General features: G+C 44.0%; 1 protein-coding gene across 3 annotated transcripts; it reads left to right on the top strand.

The window, feature by feature from the left end:
- Nucleotides 1-130: 130 nt before the first annotated feature.
- On the top strand, nucleotides 131-13,845 carry slc44a1b (solute carrier family 44 member 1b). Of its 3 annotated transcripts, none has more exons than XM_028459274.1 (16): nucleotides 131-323; nucleotides 3,870-3,959; nucleotides 5,718-5,860; nucleotides 5,952-6,088; nucleotides 7,407-7,500; nucleotides 7,553-7,740; nucleotides 7,823-7,912; nucleotides 7,984-8,138; nucleotides 8,244-8,430; nucleotides 8,516-8,684; nucleotides 8,819-8,975; nucleotides 9,102-9,185; nucleotides 9,251-9,388; nucleotides 9,832-10,068; nucleotides 11,456-11,542; nucleotides 13,087-13,845. In XM_028459274.1, exons 1-16 carry the CDS (start codon nucleotides 267-269, stop codon nucleotides 13,108-13,110), a joined length of 2,037 nt encoding a protein of 678 aa, XP_028315075.1. In that variant the 5' UTR covers nucleotides 131-266; the 3' UTR covers nucleotides 13,111-13,845. The 3 variants fall into 3 exon arrangements, with proteins under 3 accessions (XP_028315075.1, XP_028315076.1, XP_028315077.1); XM_028459275.1 differs by having other exon boundaries at nucleotides 267-323; nucleotides 7,571-7,740; XM_028459276.1 differs by lacking the exon at nucleotides 131-323 and adding an exon at nucleotides 3,498-3,598.
- Nucleotides 13,846-14,205: the final 360 nt, after the last annotated feature.

The raw sequence follows: 14,205 nt of genomic DNA, 5'->3' as shown, positions 1-14,205 counted from the left end.
CACACACACACACACACACACACACACACACACACACACACACACACACACACACACACACACACACACACACACATTGTTCAGCCTGGTACAACAGTTAACAGCAGCACAAACACATCTCTGTTCTCAGCAGCTACATCACACCATAACACTGCTGTCCTCACAACCACCACAACCCGGACTAACAGAAGAGAACGCATACAACAACTTTTTAGAACCAGGACCAGCAGAACCATTAGAGCCAGGACCAGTACCAGCAGAGGGTCATGGAGCGCCAGCGTCTGTCCTCAGGCTCCCAGCATCACAGTCTGCTCTGGCCTAAGGTAACCAGTAACCAGCTCTGAGGGACCAGCTGGTCCAGAACAGCTGTTCTACCAGACTAACCCACTACCCTCTCAACCCCAAAGGAGAAGATGAGTTTTATTTATTTCTAACTGACACAACAACCAACCAATTAGCAGAGGTGAAAGTTACTGATTATATGTACGCACGTTACTGTAACTGAGGTGCTTTTATGGATACTTGTACTTTTTTGAGTATATTTTTAAATCAGTAGTTTTACTTGTACTTAAGTACATTTTAAAAGAAGTATAGCAATTTGTTGCATTTATACTTCCAACCGTTACTGAGTAAATTATTATTTTTTGTTTGAAAATGATCAACGAACATTGTGACAATAAAAAAAATATAATGACCAGACAACAATCAAATGAATCACATCATAGCAGACCAATCAGATTAAATGTAATGTACGGCACCAAAACAGCATTAAATAGAGGTTATTTTCTCAGTTTTAGAGTTTGTAAAGTTAGCTATACTTAGAGGCTGAGATTTTTTAATTCATTTTTTATTTAATTGGTGTCATTTTTTAAAAAAAATAATTATAATAATTATTTTATACCTTTTTTTGGAAAAAAAATTAAGTTCCAATTGTGCAAGATTTGGTCTCTTCCTTTTTAAGTTTATACATGAGATGTTTACTGTATACAAGGCAACCGTACTAAGATTTATTACCAAAAATAAACGTTGGGGGTGAAAGTAATGAGTAACTTTTACTTTGAGTACTATTTAATTAACGTGCAGCTGTTTCACTGACAGATGAAAAATCTTTCAGGTCTTTCTCTGACAGTCTGTGCAGCGTCCGCTTCATATTTTTTCCAAACATGTCGTGTATCTTTCCCAGTGAGGGAGAAGGAAACTTATAGATGAATCTTTGTGTTCCACATATTACAGACAGTAAATGTTCTTCTTCCGCTGAGATTGAAGGAACTCCATAGAGAGACCAGTACACATGTTTGGTTAGCTTAGCACGTAGCCACCAATCATACTCAACTCAACTCAACTTTATTTATACTGTATAGTGCAAATTACAACAAAGTCATCTCAGAGCGGTTGAAAAAATTTTAAGTCCAAAGTAAAAAAGAAAGTAAGAAAGAGCCCAACAAGCATTTAGTGACAGTGGGAAGAAAAAACTTTTTATAGATAGAAATATCGAGCGGGACCAGGTTCAGAGGTGGGCAGCCATCTGCTTCGACTGGGCGGAGTTAGTGAATAGAAGGGCAAACAGAACAGGACAGAAGGATAGACCATCAGTGTCTCAGACTAGTTGAGCCGCGAACCATGGATCAGGAACCGCCAGCTCCGACATCAAGACACTTAAAAAGAAAAGAGAGCGGAGGCTGAGGAGAAGGCACAGACTGCAGGAAAAAACAAGATACACTCGTTCCTAGTGGTTAGGCTAATATTAATATTAAACGTTGTGCGCTACCATTACAGACAATGTTTTGTCTTGTAATGGGCGCACATAGTCACCAATTCTACTTGTTCAGTTAGCTTAGCACGTAGCCACCAATCCTATATGTTTGGTTAGCTAAGCACGTAGCGACCAATCCTACCTGTTTGGTTAGCTAAGCACGTAGCCACCAATCCTACATGTTTGGTTGGCTTAGCACGTAGCCACCAATCCTACCTGTTTGGTTAGCTAAGCACGTAGCGACCAATCCTAAATGTTTGGTTTGCTAAGCATGTAGCCACCAATCCTACCTGTTTGGTTAGCTTAGCACGTAGCCACCAATCCTACATGTTTGGTTAATTTAGCACGTAGCCACCAATCGAAAATGTCTGGTTATCTTAACACGTAGCCACCAATCCTACATGTTTGGTTAGCTAAGCACGTAGCCACCAATCCTACCTGTTTGGTTAGCCAAGCACGTAGCCACCAATCCTACCTGTTTGGTTAGCTAAGCACATAGCCACCAATCCTACCTGTTTGGTTAGCTAAGCACGTAGCCACCAATCCTACATGTTTGGTTAGTTTAGCACGTAGCCACGTAGCCACCAATCCTACCTGTTTGGTTAGCTAAGCACGTAACGACCAATCCTACATGTTTGGTTAGCTTAGCACGTAGCCACCAATCCTACCTGTTTGGTTAGCTAAGCACGTAACGACCAATCCTACATGTTTGGTTAGCTTAGCACGTAGCCACCAATCCTACCTGTTTGGTTAGCTAAGCACGTAGCGACCAATCCTACATGTTTGGTTTGCTAAGCACGTAGCCACCAATCCTACCTGTTTGGTTAGCTTAGCACGTAGCCACCAATGTTTGGGTTATCTTAGTTAAAGGGGCGAGGGTACAGTATCAGCTCCACTTATTGGTTGAAACTCTTATTGTCAAAGAAAACAATTTCAACTGGACAAAAACATAGTAGAATAGGACAAAATCAGAATCAGAAGTACCTTATTTATCACAGGGGGAAATTACTTGAGTTACAAGCCGCTCAAGAAATATTACAAATAAAAAGAACAAACACTAAACAAAAAAAGAAAGAGAAAGAAAAACATACATAAATAAGTAAAAGACTGGTAATCAAATAAGAACTAAATACAAGTGCATGAACACAGATGTCTTTTAGTGCTTAATGATAATCATATGGTCTGTCACTTCAGATTTACAAAGTGAGTTCAGGTTGTTATTTAAATGTTATATTCAGATCAGTGTGTGTGTGTGTGTGTGTGTGTGTGTGTGTGTGCAGAACAGTAAACAGTAACTGTGTGTTCATGAAGTGACACAAAGGATTTTTTCTTCTTCATTTGCTGCTTTGAGTGTCTGTATGTCTGTGTAGGTCAAAGGTCAAAAGGAACTCTACACAAGTGTGTGTCTCACCTTATGATTGATACAATGTGCTGATGGACATGGAGTAACACAGACATACACTTTCTCTATATCTCAAATATTTGTGTTGTTTCTGTGCAACTATAAATAGTTTTGGGTTCTTTTATGTCACTTTTTGTGTAAAAGTTTGGAAACAGCGCCACTCGGGGTTGACCTCCACTCAGCGGCCACAGTCGGTACTGCAAGCAGCTGCTCCTTTTTAAATCCCACACAAGAATGGCGCTTTCCCGACAGGCTTCGTGTGTCTCCGTTGGTTTTCGTGTTTTTCCGTTTGTCTTCGTGATATTCCGTTTGTTTTCGTGTCTCTCCGTTAGACTTCGTGTGACTCCGTCAGTATTCGTGTCTCTCCGTCAGACTTCGTGTGACTCCGTCAGTCTCCGGGCACGTCCATCTGCTCTGCAATGGGATGCTGCGGGAGCACGGAGGTAAGCTCAGCTTGGTTCGGTCCGGTTCGGTTCGGTTTCATTAGTCATTTTGGTGGCTCTAAACGGGTATGGGTTCATATTGTTTCTGTGAAAAGGGAAAGCGGTCCGAGCCGGGATTAGAGCCAGCAGCTCCCTAAGCCAATTAGCTTCTCCTAGCAGGTGACCGGCCCGGGCTGTACCGGGGCTGACAGGCCCGGACATCGGCACCGGGAGTCGGTTCCGTCCGTACAGGCCCCGATGCTGCTCTGACGTGCGTGTGCGTGTGTTACAGAGGACAAAGAGAGAGTGGAGACCGCTGGAGGACCGGAGCTGCACCGACCTGCCCTGGTTCCTGCTCTTCACCATCTTCTGCATCGGCATGGTAACGTCCTCACACAGTGAGAAATACAGACATAGAGACATACACACCTACAGACACATAGACATATGGACATACACATCTACAGACACAGACATACACACCTACAGACACATAGACATACACACCTACAGACACATAGACATATGGACATACACATCTACAGACACAGACATACACACCTACAGACACATAGACATACACACCTACAGACACACAGACATACACACCTACAGACACACAGACATACACACCTACAGACACATAGACATACACACCTACAGACACAGACATATGGACATACACATCTACAGACACAGACATACACACCTCCAGACACACACACCTACAGACACATAGACATACACACCTACAGACACATAGACATACACACCCACAGACACATAGACATACACACCTACAGACACATAGACATACACACCTACAGACACATAGACATACACACCTACAGACACACAGACATACACACCTACAGACACATAGAAATACACACCTACAGACATACACACCTACAGACACACAGACATACACACCTACAGACACATAGACATACACACCTACAGACATACACACCTACAGACACACAGACATACACACCTACAGACACATAGACATACACACCTACAGACACATAGACATACACACATATAACCTTGGTGTCGGGTTGCCTGAAATGTACAGTAAATGGTAAAGAATGGATTAAAACTATTTATTTTTTACTATTTTTTATTATTATTATTATTATTATTATTATTATTATTATTATTATTATTAATAATAATAATAATGATAATAATAACAAGCACTTTTTTCGAGGAGACTTAAAGCATATTACAGAAATCATTATTCATTCACACCAGTCACTCACTTCATTCATCTTGGTGGTGGTAAGCTACAATGTAGCCACAGCTGCCCTGGGACACACTGACAGAGGCGTGGCTACCATTTTGCGCCTACGAAAACCTACCACCATTCATGCAAGGCTATATAGGTAAGGTGCCTTGCCCAAGGACACAACAACAATGGCTTGGATAGAGCAGGATTCGAACCCCTAACCCTTCGGTTATTGGACAGTCCACTCTACCACTGATCCACGTTTTCAAATACACATCACACACAGTCTGACGTCTCAATGAGTATGTATACTATAAGGGGACATTTTTGAAGTATGCACGGTAGGTACACTAGTCATACTCGTCCGTCCCATGATGCGGCTTCATGCTAAAAATCAAACATCCCCTTTTCAAAATAAAAGCACCTCTTCTTGTCTTCCACTAGTTTATTAACTCTTTTGTAAATGAGCACATGTTGATATTCTACTTGGTCACTTTCTCACTTCAAATGTTGTCAGAACTTTCAAAGTAAAGGTGGAGAATCAACAGAGATATTTAGCCTCAGTGTGAACAAGGTTCTTAACGCTGGAGGTTCCAGATGCATCTTGGGAAACTTGGAGGTATACTTCAGTGGGAACACTCACCATCCTAATCATACTTATAGTACATGGCAGACAGTATACACTCATTTATTTTTTTGTGTATAATATGTTAGTGGGACATTTACAACACAGCCAGTATATTTGATTTTTTGTGGACTCACCATGTGGGACAGGTCAGAGGTCAAAGGTTAGAGATGATGACAGCTCAGCACACACTTTAACATGGCAGTGGACACAACATTTATACAGTTATTATCAATAAGACTATAGTCATTAATATGATATTAATATCCTCTCACCTCCAGGGCAGCATCTGTGGCTTCACCGTAGTCACCGGCGGCGCCGCCCGCCTCGTGTTCGGATACGACAGCTATGGAAACACGTGTGGACGACGCAACGAGCAGCTGCCTGGGGTACGGCTGAGTGGCCTGGACCACACGGACCGAAGGTAAGGTCACATGACCACCATTTAACCTGCACCACAGCATGGACACCAGGGATCAGGGTGGTAGTGATGATGATGATGATGTTCCTCTCAGGTTCGTCTTCTTCTTGGACCCCTGTAACGTGGACCTGGTCCAGAGGAAGATCCGCTCTGTGTCTTTGTGTGTGTCGTTGTGTCCTTCAGAGCAGATGAAGACCTTTGAGGACCTGAGGAGCTTCGCCATGGTCAACGGTCAGAGAGCACCCAACAGTTCATTACTCAGGTTGAGTCAGCACTTTAGATCAATGCTGACTCGGCTGTTTTCTCCTCCTACAGTTTGATTAACTTCTAACTCACAAGTGTCAAACTCAAGGCCCCTAGGCCAAATCCGGCCCTTTAGAGCAGTGTTTCTCAAATGAGGGTATGTGTACCCCTAGGGGTACACGATGGTACTACAGGGGGTACTAGAGAGAGAGAGTCTTAGTCCCACCCCAGGCATGAGATGAGCAGAAATGATTAAAACTATATAAATACATCTTTTCAGGAGCCACGAAATCAGTGTTTTTCAACCCTGGGGTTGGTACCCCATGTGGGGTCGTCTGGAGTTTCTGAAAAATTAAAGTAAATAAAATCTTAACTGTATTTCCATACTTTCATTTTGTGAATAAAATAAAATAATACTTATATATATATATCTGAGCTCAAACATGATCAAAAACTAATTGTTGAAAAAAATGTCTTTGGGATTATCAGAAATTCTTTTTTTCAAAATGGGGTCACGAATCAAAAGAAGTTGTGAAGCACTGCACTAAATACGGTTTCATTCCACTTATCTACAAAATGAGATTCTTTACGTCCACGTCCCCCCTTCGGACAAGAGGGGGACGTGGATTCAGAAACAAGAGAAATGGGGTACTTGAGCCAAAAAAGTTTGAGAACCACTGCTTTAGAGCATTAAATTCAGCCCACAGGAGAAAGTAAAAATGACAGTGAGAACATGAATTTTTGTGTAAATTAACAAATAATTCAGTTATAGATATCTCAAATTAACCAATTTAATAAAACACCACCATATTATTAGAGGCTTGCATTTTTCCTTTGTTTATATCACATGAATAGTCATTTTTTATTTCAAATTGTGGAAAGAACTCTCAATTTTGCCACAAATCTTGCAATTTTTCACAAAGAATTCCACAAATGTACTCGAAAGTAACCAAAAAATTGGTAACAAAATCAAGATTTTTTGAAGTGAATTAAACTGATATTGAAAACTAGAGCACAATCATGTTAAAATTGTTCTTTTTTTTCTCCACTTAAAAGCTGTGGCCCACTTGAGATCAAACTGGTCCGTATTTGGCCCCTGAACTAAAATGAGTTTGACACTCCTAGTTTAACTAATCATGATTAATTAAACCTACTGAAGATTATTGAGCCACTCCCAAGCCTGAATAATACATTCAACACTCACTGTGTGTGTGTGTGTGTGTGTGTGTGTGTGTGTGTGTGTGTGTGTGTGTGTGTGTGTGTGTGTGTGTGTGTGTGTGTGTGTGTCCGTGTGTGTGTCCGTCAGGCTCTGAGTTGTGTTCCTACGAGTTAGCCGGTCATAAATATCCGGTTCTTCCTGAGAGGTTTGACAAATGTCCCAAACTGCCCGTCCCACCCAGGTACGTCTGTAGTTTGTCAGTTGTGTGTGAGCAATGTGTCAGTTGTTCTTAGGTGTGTGTGTGTGTCCAGTAAGCCCGTCCCACTCTTTAACCGATGCACTCCTGTGGACTTGTCGTGTTACGCGCGCTTCGCTGAAGCCGTGGTGACGTTTGTCGGGGACAGCAGCGTCCTCCACCGACTCATCGCTGGTGTGGCGTCCAGTAAGGAGGTCATCATCGGACTGTGTGTCCTTGCTCTGGGTGAGGCATTGTCTGTCCGTCCGTCCTCACTCAGCACTGACACACAGACCGTGTCTCACACTCGGTCTGTCCTTTCTTCCAGTTCTGTCCATGCTGCTTATGGTCATCATCAGGTACATCTCAGCCGTCCTGGTCTGGATCCTCACCGTGGCCGTGGTCCTGGGCTCACTGGGTCAGTCCGTCTGTCTGTCCCCCTCACGTGTCTGTCCTTCATCCGTCTCACTCGACTGTCCTGTTTCCTAGCGGGGACCAGCGTCCTCTGGTGGCTTTACATCGACCACCGTCTCTACGGCAACGAGACGACCACTGCCGTCCCAAAGCCAAAGAGCCAATCACAGTTCAGCAAAGACCGAGGACAGACGCTGCTGGTTTATGCAGGCGCCGCCACGGCTTTTACCGTACGTACAGTAGACCTGTGTGTGTCTTTGTTACTCTCTTTGTGTCACCTTGTGTGTTACTCTCTGTGTTACTCTCTTTGTGTTACTCACGTTGTGTGTGTGCAGGCCGTGCTGCTGCTCCTCATGCTCTCCATGAGGAGGCGCGTGGCCCTCACCGTGGCCCTGTTCCATGTAGCAGCTAAAGTGTTCCTCAGCCTTCCTCTGCTCAGCCTGCAGCCATTCATCACCTTCACACTCCTTACAGTCTTCTGGACCTACTGGGTCCTGGTCCTGCTCTTTCTGGGGACCACAGGTCAGGAACACACACACACCTCTTTGTGTCCGTAGCGTGTATCTTTACTGATGTCAGCTGGTTCCTGGTTCCTGTGGCTCTGCAGGGAACCCGGTGCAGAACGAGGAAACGGGGGTGACTGAGTTCCGGCTGACGGGTCCCCTTCAGTACCTCACCTGGTACCACGCCGTTGGTCTGGTGTGGATCAGCGAGTTCATCCTGGCCTGTCAGCAGATGACGGTAGCTGGAGCCGTGGTCACGTACTATTTCACCAGGTGAGATCATCATAAACCAGTATAACCACCATTAGAGACCAGTATAACAGCCACCAGAGTCCATTAGGGACCAGTATAACCATCAGAGACCAGTTTAACCATCAGAGACTAGTATAACCACAGCTGTATTCCAGGGATAAGAACCGGCTCCCAGTGACCCCCATCCTGTCGTCGGTGCTGAGGCTGCTCCGGTACCATCTTGGTTCTGTGGCTAAAGGTTCCTTCATCATCACTTTGGTTAAAGTTCCTCGTCTGCTGCTGATCTACGTCCACAAGCAGCTCAAAGGAAAGGTAGGAACCCCACGGCTGTCCCCACACAGACTGACAGACAGGACAGACTTATAGATAGTGTGTGTGTGTGTGTGTGTGTGTGTGTGTGTGTGTGTGTGTGTGTGTGTGTGTGTGTGTGTGGGGCAGGAGAACGTGTGCGCTCGGTGTCTGTTGAAGACGTGTATCTGCTGCCTGTGGTGTGTGGAGAAGTGCCTCAACTACCTGAACCAGGTCAGTTCCTCCGTCCACTTGTCTGTCTGTCCTACGTCCCTCTCACTGGTCTGTCTGTGTCCCAGAACGCGTACGCAGCCACAGCCATAAACAGCACCAGTTTCTGCACGTCTGCGCGTGACGCCTTCGTCCTATTGGTGGAGAACGCTCTGCGAGTCGCCACCATCAACGCTGTGGGAGACTTTGTCCTCTTTCTGGGAAAGGTGAGCAGGTGACCTAGAGATGTCCCCATGTCTACCTCACACTCAAGTTTAGGATGCCTACGTAGCGCTATTTTGTTTATTGTGTTTACACACAAACCCTGAGGATAGACGTCCTTCAATAGTCCCTGATTACTCACCAAGTTCAGCCAGCAGAGCATGAGAGCTCATCTTCTCTGCTTCATTGTCTACTACCAAACCGCAGAGTAGGAACTGATGCCCCTTGCGGTCAACAACTGTCACAACTGTTTTCATCTTCTTTCTGTAAACAAAAGGTTTACATCAACATTTTAAAATGTTCCTTTTTTTTAGGGCAACCAAAAGCAGCACAAGTTGTCCTTTTGACTGAAAAAGCTGCTAAATGATCTAAAAACTGGCTGAATCTTTTACTCCAAAACTGGTTTAAATGATGACATGAAATCAGGAGGTCCACCGTGTCTCCTCAGGTTCTGGTGGTGACGTCTACAGCGTTTGCTGGTGTTCTCCTGCTGAACTCTCAGAGCGACTACGCTGAGTGGCTGCTGCCGCTGGCCATTGTGTGTCTGTTCTCCTTCCTGGTCTCACACTGCTTCCTCTCCATCTTTGAAATCGTGGTGGATGTTCTCTTCCTCTGCTTCGCCATCGACACCAAGTACAATGATGGGACGCCAGGGAAGGAGTTCTTCATGGACAAAGCTCTAATGGTGAGGAGAACATACAGAGGATGAAACTCTTCAGGTTCCTCAGGTTCACGTTTTACAAGTTCATCAGGTTCTACTAGGGCTGGGTGATTTTGCCTAAAAAAAAAAAAAAAATCTGATTTTTTTAAAGAAAAATTCGAGTTTCTATTTGATTATCGATTTTTGTTTTCAATGCACTTAAAAATGACTTCAACAGATATATTGTCAAAAGTGCAACTTTATTTCTGTGATTGTTCTCAAGAGTTCAAAATCATAAATTAGACTCCTGTAATCCACCACAGAGATGCAGTGAATCTCCAGGAGTCCATCTAGGCTCTACATCTTCACTTTCCCTTCACTAGCTTTGCTGTCACATGTTTTTAACTAAACTCATAGATGCAATAAATAAGACTAACTTATCTAAAGTAATGTTCTACTGATATCCTCCTTTCTCTGGTAGATCACAGTTGTTAGTTTTGTTCTTCACTTCCATTTGGACATCTCTGGCTACGGTAACCCACAAGGACGGAACATGAAAAAGCTCGAAAAAACTGTGGTGGGAAAACATAAAAAAATTAATTAAAAAATAAAATTACAAAAACTGAAATTTGCAAGATAAAAATGATTTTTAGCTACAAATTCGATAAAGCGATTTTTTTGCAGAGCCCGAGGTTCTACATGTTCAGGGTCATTCAGGTTCTTCAGGTCCCTCTGTTTCAGGTTCATCAGGTCCTTCAATTTAAAATTCTTCAGGTCCTTCAGGTTCAGGTTCTTTAGGTCCTTCAGTTTCAGGTCCTTCAAGTTCATGTACCTCAGGTCCTTCAGTTTTAGGTCCTTCAGTTTCAGGTTCTTCAAGTTCAGGTACCTCAGGTCCTTCAGTTTTAGGTCCTTCAAGTTCAGCTTCTTACGTCCTTCAGGTTCAGGCTCTTTGGGTCCTTCAAATTCAGGTTCTTCAGGTCTCTCAGTTTCAGGTTCCTCGGGTCCTTCAGGTTCTTCAGGTCCTTCAATTTCAAGTTCTTCGGGTCCTTCAGGTCCTTCAGTTTCAAGTTCTTCATGTCCTTCAGGTCGTTCAAGGTCAGGTTCTTACGTCCTTCAGGTTCTTCAGGTCTTTAAAGTTCAGGTTCTTTAGGTCCTTTGGGTTCCTTAGGTCCTTCAGTTTCAGGTACCTCAGGTCCTTCAGTTTTAGGTCCTTCAAGTTCAGGTTCTTCAGGTCCTTCAAGTTCAGGCTCTTTGGGTCGTTCAGGTTCAGGTTCCTCAGGTCCTTCAGTTTCAGGTTCTTCAGGTGTGGGTTCCTCAGGTGATTCACCATGTGATAAATCCTAAATTGAAGATACTTCCTGTTTACATGTAAACTTTTGTCTTTTTTTTCTTTGCTCCGCCCCCCTGTGTCTTTGGACATGCCCCTTGTCAGGAGTTTGTGCAGAGCAGCAGGCGATTGGAGCGTTCAGAGCGAGGCCGGAGTCGGGTGAAGCAGGAGGGGGCGGAGCTAAAGCCCATGGTGAGTGAGGGCAGCTGCTCATTGGAGGAGGATGGGAGCGGGGCTGAGTGGGAGGAGCTTCAGGAGTTCCAGCTATACCTTCTATTGGTGGGCGTGCTGATGGACTGGGTGCTGACGGAGCACAGCAACTTCCTGCTCTGCTTCAGCCAGGACATGGTCCTCTTCCTGTGCATCTACCTGCCCACCTCCAGCCTCTTCCTATTGGTCAGCCTACTGCAAGCCCCGCCCCCTCCAGCCAATCAGCATCCAAACAAACCGCCGTCGCCGCATGCAGAGAGAAAGATAACATGACTGATTAATGCATGAGTCAGCTTCATCATCATCATCATCATCACCTTCATCTGTCTGACTGAACTGAACTTTTTATACTTTTGTATGAATATTATTTTTTTTACCGTTTTGTGTGTGTGTGTATTGCTGCCTTTTATGCTCACTTCTGTGCCTTACTGAGGTGGGCGGAGCCACGCACAGACTCCTCCCTCTGTGTTCATTGTTTACACTGGCGTCCAGGTTGGTGCTGCTGTCACTATGGAGACGGAAATAAAGACCACTGTCAGGCCTCCAATTGGTGTTTGTCGTCCTACTGCGTGCACACACACACACACGCACACAGACTGGACCTCAAACCTTGATTTTAAAATGCTGTCGATTTAGTTTCCTTCTAGTCCCCAGACTGTGTGGTTATGTGTGTGTGTGCGTGTCTGCACATTCTAAAACACATTCCATCATTCATTCATCGCTAAGTCATTGAAATGTGTGTGTGTGTGTGTGTGTGTCCATGTAAACATCAACTAACTATCAGTGTGTTACTTTACTGTCCTCACAAAGAACGAACCGATCAGGCTCAATGTGAGCTCAGCTCTGAACAGAGACAACAACCTGTGTGTAAACTTTGTGTGTTTGTGTGTAACCTATGTCTGTATGTAACCTGTGTAATGTGTGTTGGTGAGTGTGTTTAACCTGGGTGTGTGTAACCTTTGTGTGTGTAACCCGTGTGTGTGTGTAAGCTGTGTGTAACCCATGTGTATGTGTGTGTATGTAATAAGTGTGTGTATGTAACCTGTGTGTGTGTGTAACCCATGTGTGTGTATGTAACCTGTGTGTGTGTAATCCGTGTGTGTATGTAACCTGTGTGTGTGTGTAACCCATGTGTGTGTATGTAACCTTTGTGTGTAACCCGTGTGTGTATGCAACCTGTGTAATGTAACCTGTGTGTAACCTATGTGTGTGTGTGTAACCCATGTGTGTGTATGTAACCTTTGTGTGTAACCCGTGTGTGTATGCAACCTGTGTAATGTAACCTGTGTGTAACCTATGTGTGTGTATGTAACCCATGTGTGTGTATGCAACCTGTGTAATGTAACCTGTGTGTGTGTGTGTAACCTATGTGTGTATGTAACCTGTGTAATGTGTGCAATGTAACCTGTGTGTGTGTAACCCATGTGTGTGTATGTAACCTGTGTGCGTGTGTGTAACCCATGTGTGTGTATGTAACCTGTGTGTGTGTGTGTGTGTGTGTGTAACTTGTGTTTTTTCCTCTCCAGGCTCCCGGCTCCAGCTCGGCCTGATTCCCGATGGCGGCGCCGACATTCCAGAGGTTTATTTTTGTGTAACATGTTTACGACGTTCCAGGGAATATTTCTGATTTCGTAACGACTGTTGTAACAACGTAACGAGCACTTTAACGTCCGTACGCAGCCGCTGCTTCCTTCTTCAGTGGTGATGTCTTTTTTTGAAATGGAAATGCCGCTCGCTCTCCTCACCTGGACGGCAGGGGGCGGAGCTTCCCGTGGAGTTCAGCAATAAAAACACCTGCGTCGCGTGAGAACAACATGTCTTCCTGCCTCGCTGGAGCAGCAGGATCCGGATGATTGACAGGTCAGCTGTGGGCGGAGCTGCTCACTGATTGGTGGACGTTAAAGCTGTAAAGAGTGTGACGAGTCGTTCTAACGTTATTAACACTAAATATACGAGTAAAGCTCTGTAACCATGAACTACCTGCTGTGAACAGTAGGTGGCGCATGTCGCCCCTCCTCCATCCGACCACGGTTGGATGATAAATCAGCGTGCGGACATGGCGCCGACAGCAGATTGGACTGTCCTGACCCTCCTTTTTCTACCTTTAGCTGTAGGACGAGGTTATTTGGCACCTGGATCACTGGATGAAGCGTCTGCAGTGTAACACTAGTGTGTAGATCGCTCTGCTGTGAGTACTTTGTAACATGAGAAATGTGTGTTTTTATATTTATCATTTCTTAGATTTGTTTTATAAAAAAAAAATCATTAAAAGGAAAAGATGTGAAGACGAGCAGCACGACTTCATCTGTGTTCAAATCACAGACACGTACAGACCAACCCACGACTGACCTCACAACAAAGAACAGACAAAGGAACTTTCAGCTGCAGCAAAACGTTTAAGCTTCAGTTCAAAGTGAAATTAGAAAGAAAAAGAAAAAACAAAGACTTCCATCAACAAACATTAAAAAAAAAAACCTACGAACAAACATACAAACAAAAATTGTAGAAACACACAAAGAAACGTACAAATAAATGTACAGACAAACAAACAAATGTACAGATAGACAAACAAACGCATAAACGTACAAACAAAAAAACTTACAAATGTATAAACAAAGAATCGTATAAACAAACACAAACGTATA

The sequence above is a fragment of the Gouania willdenowi genome, chromosome 10, assembly GCF_900634775.1.
Source record: "Gouania willdenowi chromosome 10, fGouWil2.1, whole genome shotgun sequence".
Lineage (NCBI taxonomy): Eukaryota > Metazoa > Chordata > Actinopteri > Blenniiformes > Gobiesocidae > Gouania > Gouania willdenowi.
Note: the sequence above shows the minus strand (reverse complement) of the source record. Positions and strands in the feature narration are given on the sequence as shown.